The 8839-nt window shown below is 42.6% G+C and overlaps 1 protein-coding gene across 1 annotated transcript; it reads left to right on the top strand.

Annotated features, from left to right (window-relative positions):
* The first annotated feature begins 953 nt into the window (after nt 1-953).
* On the top strand, nt 954-2733 carry ppp1r3c2a (protein phosphatase 1 regulatory subunit 3C2, duplicate a). Its single transcript, XM_050053520.1, has 3 exons — nt 954-1133; nt 1244-1329; nt 1478-2733. Exons 2-3 carry the CDS (start codon nt 1316-1318, stop codon nt 2547-2549), a joined length of 1086 nt encoding a protein of 361 aa, XP_049909477.1. The 5' UTR covers nt 954-1133; nt 1244-1315; the 3' UTR covers nt 2550-2733.
* The last annotated feature ends 6106 nt before the right edge of the window (nt 2734-8839 follow it).

Genomic DNA, 8839 nt, shown 5'->3' with positions numbered 1-8839 from the left:
AGCCCGCAAGCCCGCAAGCCCGCCAGGCTCACGGAGAAGAGTAGGGACGTTAGTGTTAGCACTAGTCGGCTGCCATGCTAACGTTCCTACTCTACTCCTCATGGCTCCTGCTCACGCAGAGTAGGGATGTTAGTGTTAGCTCCTGGAGTTAGCACTAGAGCTACTACGGCTACGCCTTTTATAGGGAGGGAGGGCCAAGGGCTCCGAGGGGGGGGGTTCACATGAACATACATGAACGCGCAGCTGGACCGGCTTGTAAACAAGGGGCTGGAGATCAACACAGAGAGAGGTTGTGTGAGGTCATGCTATACTCCAGATGAAATTACACCTCTAGTTCTTCACATAGCAATTTTTTAATTCCCTCAATCTAGAAATGATGAATTTCGCTTATTGCTCCTTTAAGCCACACAAAAAAAGTGATGTCACTATAGGTTTCAGTAGGTTAAAGTTTTATAGTTTGAGTTCGATAAGAAAATTGCTACCAGTCTTTGTTTCAATAATGCATTAGAATTTTCTCTTTAGGTCTATGCCTTTACTAAAGCAGTGCACATATTCAATGGGAAGAACAATGCTAATTCTAATTTTGTATTTAAAGATTAATTGGATGCTGTGCTGTCAGCCTCCCCTTATCTGAAACGAGGTGAAGGAGTAGCCTGTGATTCGAAAAGGCTATCAAATTATGTTTATGTTCAATAGTCTTTGGCCTATGTGGAAAAAAATGCCTTGTCATGTATGCATTATGTATCTCAGATTCTACTATGAACTGTACATGCTGTTAAACTGATCTGCAGTGAGTAAAACCTTTGGAATTTCAATTGTCTTTATCAACATTTATTTAACAGATAAAAGGTCTGTGTGGTCAATAGTTGAGAAACTAGATCATGACAGAGGAATTCCATGAAAGGAAAGCTTCGAGGCCCTTCCTTCAGTGCAACAGTTCTTTGAGGGCAGGACATAAACTGAGGCGCTTCATTTCATTGGCTAAACTCCACCCACATGACGTCCCAGAAGGTTCAGCCTCATTTCTAAACTCTGCACATAAGCTCCAGAGAGAGCAGAGGCAGACCAGAACTGCAGTCCTCTTGTTCTTTTTCTGTCAATGATTTGATGAAATATATGGAAGTTTCCAGTCTGTGAGTATATTTTGCTTTGAAAAATCTGCTTTCCTTTTGTATTGTATTTGATTTTTGTCAAATTCAGTGAGAAGTTTTACTTATTTATAAAACCTGATTTCTGCTTACAGATGATGCTGAATGTGCTGCGGCCCTCTGGCAAAGACAACAGACTGATTCAGTGTAACATTTAGAGTCTGAAAATGAATTGTGCAAGGTAAGCTTCTTTGCTTTCACTGAACTCCTTTACTGCAATTGTGCTTTTAATAAAAATATTACGTTACATGCAGAAATATGCTGAAAGAGAAATATGTGAAACCACTCCTTGTAATGTTGGATCTTATTCTGATCATCTTCTTTCTCAGAGTTCTGCACGCCTTAGGAAGTCACTCCCAGCCAGCCGTGATGCCAGTTGACATCGCCATGTGTCTGAGCCTCAGCCAGCGTCAACCTCTTTATCAACTGCTGTCCATGTCTCCTCTGAAACCCACACAGCGTCGTTATCAGCCAACCAACTGCCCGCCGAGGACCAGCCTTCACCCTCCACATCCCTCCTCCTCTTCCCCCTTCTCTTCATCCACACTGCCGCCCTCCTCACCCCTGCCGTCGGAGCCTCGGAGCTGCTTCCGCAGGGACAGCGGCGGTCTGAACAAGAAGCGTGTGGTCTTTGCAGATGCCAAGGGATTGGCTCTCACTGCCGTGCGGCTATTTATTCCTGAGCCCTCTTCCCCTGCTTCTGCTCTGATGATGAAACCCTCTTTGGCCAAACTGCAAGGCCAACAGCCAACCTCAAACAAACTGCAGCGCTACAAGTTGCGGCTGGCTTTCCCTCAGCCAACGCTGGACGTTAAAGTCTTCCTCGCACGTCTGCGAGAGATGCATGTGCAGCTGGAGAGCTGCAACATTTCAGAGCACTCCTTGAGCGGCACAGTGCTTGTCTCCCACGTAGGAACTGACAAGGCTGTGCATGTTCGGGTGACCTTTGACTCTTGGAGGAGTCACCATGACATTCCCTGCACATTCCTGCAGCAGCATCGCTTTGGGGGTTCTGACATGGATGTTTTTACCTTTGACTTAAGTTTACCAAAGAACATAGATCCAAAGGAGCGAGTGGAGTTTTGTGTGTCCTTCAGGCCTGGACCTGGAGCAGCGCCACACTGGGACAACAACAGAGGGCAGAATTACAGGGTGTGTGTGGAAACAGATGGATCAAATGGTTACCAAGCCGATGCTTACCGTTGGTACCCCACACACTCACAACATCGGCCGCCATCGTGGCCTTCGCATGTGTCCCTCAGTACGCAGAACTCTGCCGATGTGCAGCATCTTCAGAGGAGTTTATCAAACAGAGTCAGAGCAGAGTGTAAAACTCTCTGCTCGACGAAGAAGAGCAGTGACATTGGCCCACACCCTCTCAAACGAGCTGTGCATATGTAAATAATGTCTAAGTTAAGTAATATTTATTAGAAAGTAAAGGCTTTTAGGAATGTAAGGACTCTCTGAGATCTCCAGTGTTGGATGGTCCAAAGCCCACTGTTCAAAAACAGCTTACCCACCTGAGCTGAGCTACCCTGCCGAAATGTGAATAATACATGCTGCATTAATGTTCTCATTAAATCCATGTTTTTAAAAGAAGCTATTCTTTCTCTTTCTTCCCTGTGCAGAAGTTAAATCCAAATCATTTAACACATGTCCTTTTAGAAATGCAGCTTAAAGTGTACAGTGTGTTTTTGTGCACTGTAGCGTGACACATAAACCCTGATTAGACAGAAGAGGCCCTGGAGTGAAAACATGAGACCTGTGTTTGTCCAAGGGAAGTACACAGAGAGATTATTTTATTGTAAGAACCTTTTGGGCTTATAATTACTAACCCATTTTCTCCAGATGAATGTCATATGATGTACTTTCACACAGACATTATTACTCTTGGCTCGGGTTCAGGTTTCCGGTGTGTCTTTTGATATGGTACGTCGTGCATACCAGACAAAGTAAGTCAACAAACTGAAGGATCTACCTGGCACAGGGGGGTTTTGCACGGGGCAGCCTGTTCTAGACACTCCCCTACGTGCTGTGAGAGCTGGAATAACACGCTGGGAATTGTTCCTTCTTGTTCTGTTCATGATTTGGTATGACAAATAGCAGGTAACCATGCCAGCACCAGAACCAGCATACATTTTGGATAATACCCTGGCCTGTGTTTACAGGCACAGGGTGGAGTCAAAATTAGATACTGTGGCAGCCACAGTGAGATAGTCTCTCTGTCTGCTTCTCTTGTTCCTCCTTCTTAGTCACCTTTCTGTTAGACCTGTTTCTTTGTCCTTCACTTTCCTTTCTCTCAAAACTCATGTCTTCCCAGGACCACCGCCTTTGAATTGTCATCCGCTGGAATGCTGCATGTGAGCAGTTTGCACATGGAGCAAACTGCTCACACACACCTTCTACCCTAAAGCACTTATTATTTATGAGGCTAACTGGTGTTGGTCAGGTGTCAGGTGTTAGAGCTCTCCCCTCTTAGCACCGAGGAAGTAACAAGCCAAACAATAAGCTACATAAAAAGCTTTCGAGTTTTTATGCCAGGTTTTCATAAACTAGCTGTAACCAATGCTTTACCAACAGAGATGACTTACAAAGCCTTCGGCAGCCCATTATCTGAACTGAAATCATGCACCATTCACATGTTAAAAGTCTGTCATTCTAAAGCTTTAATTATTCTGGGCATCTCATTGGGATCGGCATCTCAGCAGACACTTGAGAGCTAATAATTACATATATACAGTACAACAGCTCAGTCACACAAAGCACAAAACTAGCCGAAATAGAAATGTGCTGATAGCCTCATTGTTAAGGCGCATAGCAGCTAACTGCAACATATTTTCTAGCCGCGGACTTGTTTCCCGTCTACTCTTTGTACCGTCCTTTCTCATAAGGAAGATGACTTGAGTAATCACTAAAATCCCTTGAGGGAATATGTGTGTCAAGCCCCAGTTATTTTGGCAGTTAATTACAGTAGAGCAATAACCTGCAAACACCTGTATTTCCCATTAGCCTACATCACTGTGGGTTTGATTGCTATCACATTGAATATTAATATAACATCTACATGATGAATTATTAGGGTAGAAACCAGCTCTGCTCTACATTCTCGTGTGGGAATGGGGTTAAAAAATGTTTGACATAATGATTCTTATTACATTTTATTTCAAGAGAGTACAGGGGTTTAAAGGAAATGACCACTTTAGAATGAAAATACAGACAGTACTTACTCACCCTCATGCCGACAAGAAGTCCAATGTAGTTTTTTAATCCACAAAACTTGTTCAGGGTATCGGAGGATAACAGCTAGCCGGATTTTTCCATACACTTGAAGTGCATGGAACTCACGTCCAAAATCATTTTGAAATTGTAATAAAATTTCGCTAATGCATTTCAAAAACGTCAGAACGGCTCGTCCGTCGTAATCCAAGTGCCCTGAAGCCTTGACTTGAAAAGACATAATTTGCTCCACTTTTATAGCATAAGTTCCATGTTTACATGGCAACTCGCAAGACTTGAGAACAAGAACGTCTCTGAACGTTCTTGAGTCTCGCGAGTTGCCATGTAAACACAGCACGCCTGCAGGCTGACTGACCACGGTAAGAAATGATGCTATAAAAGTGGAGCAAATTATGTCTTTTCAAGTCAATGTTGCATGTTGCGGCTTTCCATGCACTTCAAGTGTATGGAAAAATCCGGCTAGCTGTTATCCTCCGATACCCCGAACGAGTTTTGTGGATTAAAAAACTACACTGGACTTCTTGTCGGCATGAGGGTGAGTAAGTACTGTCTGTATTTTCATTCTAAAGTGGTCATTTCCTTTAAGGACCCTCTGAAACATATCTAAGTTGTGAGATATTGACAGCATTTTGTCAAGATAGATCTATCTATCTATCTAGAAGACATTTGAGAGGAGAAAAAAAGAGGAAATGTTTGAATTAAGGTAAGGTAAGGTAAACTTTATTGTCCCCTAAGGGAAATTCATCTTGAGCACAGTGCTACATTTCATTGCTTCACAGGACAAGATAAAAACATCATCACAGGGACACATCATCACAATGACAGTTCTATCACATAAAACAGACATGGACTACATTTAACAATCACAACACAGAAACATACAGAGACGTCTAAAGTGCAAGAAATTCTGGACAACACTCAGCTTTTATGTTTGTTAAACTCAACATAACATCAGATTTTGAGATTAACCTCAGAAGTACAAGATCATCTATTGTCAAAGCTGGATGTAGCATGACATCCGTCTACTACTGTAAAAACTCGGAGCTGATCATGAACCTTTTTTAGAATGGTCATTTAAAACGGCACTGACACATGATGTCAACCTGCTAATGGGGTGCCAGACTGGCAAATGCCTATGGGTCATTTGGCAAAGCACCACCAAATAACCTTTTGTTATTTTGTCTGGAAAGCTGGAGGATACTTTTCATCTTATGACGTGCTAACCGTCTTTCTCTGCAAACACTGTTTTGGCACCAAGGTGTAAGTTATGTTCACCAATTTGACAACAGATCTTCTTCCAACCATAACAACAGCAAATTAATGGCAAAAGACTGTCCTCCAAAATACAACCACATAGGTTATTTGTACAAGTGGCAATTAAGACCCATATTGACGCTTATTATGGAGCGGCGACCTCTAGTGGCCAAAGAAAATGTGACCGTGGCAAATGGGGAAGTCAAGTGCTGTGGTATAAGGAGTGACAAAGTCTGCTTAGGACAGGGAGAGGGGTGGTGGACTGGTCAAACAAACACAGGACCTGGTGTTTGTGTCCCATTTTATTTACCTGGCTAAAAGAATTCCTGGTAATCTGTGTGGTTTACGTTTCCACCGTACCTTAAAGTTAGCATGATGACGTAGATGATTTGGCGTGTGCCCTGTATTTAGCTCCGCCAGCTTGTTGGCCGGTTACATGCTGGTGTAGAGAGTTGGGGCTGTTTGACTCAGCCAGCAGCTAAGTTTAAAAGTGTTTTAAGGTGTCAAACTAAGTTAGTCTACATACAGACAGCTGTCATTTGAGTTTATTAGTAACAATTCGCTATCAGCCGAGCTAGCGTGCTGTCCTTGTGTAAGACATAACATTAGTGAGAGACTGTGGACTGAGCATATTGACTATCACTGTCTACATGTTTACATGTTCATGCTAATGAACACATGTATTGATAAAGCATTGGCTTCTTACCCGCTAAGGGTTAATGTCATTTAGAGTGATGAGTGTAGCTGCCGTCAATTCGAGTATATACTACAGTCATTCATAATGTAGCCCTGGGGCTAATTTAGTAACAGGTTTTGGTACCCATCCTTAATCAAAACGGTGGCTGCCCGTACCAGGAAGTGCGGAATGCTGCAAGTGTGTGTTCCGCCAAACAGCATTCCTGAGCACACAACCCCGCCCCTCAAGAATTCTGGGAAATCTGAAAAGTCCTACCCCCCTACTAGGTACTTTTTTCAGGGAAAGTTTGGGGTTGAAGGAAAGGTTTTTCCCTTATCATTTTCAGGTAAATGATAAAAGTTCCTGCAGTGGAAAAGGGGCTATTGAGTATGTCACCTGACATATCAAATCAAATCAGGCTTTTATCAGGTAAAACGAAGCAGTGTTGGCATTTGGTGTATGTCACATGAGATATGTTATGTTACATTACTTGCCAACATACTTATTTTAAGCCAAACCATGACTTTTTTCTATATGAGTGATTTGCATTAAAGGGTAGGAACATACAACCTATGTGTTCATATGGGTTGGAGGACAAAGATCTGCACACATTTACACAAGGTATTAGGTCTGAGCAAGGCTGTCCAGGGGTCAGCGTCTATTTCTGTTCCTTGCATTTGTCATTTCTCTCATTTTATCTCTAAGCCAGCAGCAGCCACAGCTGGCTGATGGCCAGCAGCCAGCTACTCGCTGCTGGTGCTTACAGTGCTGATGCTTAGTGCTGTCTGAACAATAGCCTAAAGACTGATCCAGTGGAGCTGCAGCCACAGCTGTGATCACAATGAGCGGGCTGCTGGGAGCAAACAGTGGTGGCTAGCTGAAACCAAGACACTCGGCTGCAGTGACTGGATTTGTTTGATTCTGGTGCCCAGTATCTCAGAAGCAACCAGCATTTCACCTGCAACCAACCAGTGTTACCTAAAATGCATTTTAAAGGGAAATTTCGGTTTATTTCAACCTGTCTCCTATCANATGCTAACTATTATTTTTATGTCACTAGTCACTTGAAACAAATTTAGGACGATAGGAGACAGGTTGAAATAAACCAAAATTTCCCTTTTAAGATATGGATCTTTACATTTTCATGTTATATGTAGTCTACATACATGAGGTACAAAATATATGCAATGTTCAAATGTATGTTGTGTCATAATATAGACACTCAATATGAACAAGGTGTCAAATAAAATAAAAAAGACTGCATTGCCATTCGATTCATTTACAATCTATGGACATAGACTTTTCTGAGATTACATCGTATTAGGTGACCATGCAGAGTGAAGAGGGGCTTGTCATCTACTTACTGACTGATTTAGGCTATTGAAAACTCACTATAAAATCCTCATTTAGATGCACTACCAATAAAATGGAACAACAATCAAAAAATGCTGCTTTTTATTTCTTAGCAAACATTATTCAATTGAATACAAATATTACATGCATGGGACTTTTACATACAGTAGTCTATACCAGGGCAGCTGACACTGACAAAACAAAACATTAAATGCTGTGAGTGTGTGCTGTACTGCGCTGCCGAATTCATCCTGCACACTAAGAGAGGAACAGGTAGACTGTACTGTCCTCAACAGCATGTGAGTTCAAATGAGAGATGCAGACCATATAGCAAATATGTTTACACCTCTCCCTAACAAACAGCAATCGAGTGAAGGTGGATTGAGCACAAAAAATTGTCCAGGTGTCCAAAAATTGCCAGAAAAACTCACACTGCATGCTGTTGGAAGATGTTTGCCTTGATGGCTTCCTACCAGAAAGATTTCTTGGTTAAGGTTAGGGGAAAAATCATGGTTTGGGTTCAGATTATTAATCTCTAAAGTTCTCAGTTCATCTTTGATTTCCAAGGGGCATTACCAATGGCCATAGACCGAAATGTCTCTGAAGGCACTTTGATGGCCCTGTAACCAATCGTAGCACTGAGCAAGCAATGTACTAAGGTAAAACAGACTACAGTGTGTAGAGATGAGTTGTGATGGTGTAGCATCAATATGTCTGTAAACCACACTGCCATTTTTGCCATTAGACGGGCAGCAGATGCATCTGCCAGTCAGTGGTGTCCCCAGAAACTTTTCGTAAGGGTGGCCAGACGGGGACACTGAAAATATTGGGATGACACATCATTGAAGTCTATGGGTTAGTTGAAAACTATGTCTACTACAACTATCCTTTTTCTGTGTGTTACACATCTGTATATACACGTTAGGTGATTCACTGTTCTTCAAATAGGCTTGTCATCCTTTTGCGTAAAAGGCCTCCCATAGGCAACTTGTGAGTGAAGGGCAGTGGATGTAGCCACCCCTGCCCTTCCCTTGGCGGCACCACTGCTATCAGAGCAAGTAAATGTAAATGGACTGCATTTATATCGCGCTATTTTAGTCTGCGCGACCTCTCAAAGTGCTTTACATTCACCCCAGTCACACTCACATTCATACACTGGTGGCCGAAGCTC

The sequence above is a fragment of the Epinephelus moara genome, chromosome 9, assembly GCF_006386435.1.
Source record: "Epinephelus moara isolate mb chromosome 9, YSFRI_EMoa_1.0, whole genome shotgun sequence".
NCBI lineage: Eukaryota > Metazoa > Chordata > Actinopteri > Perciformes > Serranidae > Epinephelus > Epinephelus moara.
Note: the sequence above shows the minus strand (reverse complement) of the source record. Positions and strands in the feature narration are given on the sequence as shown.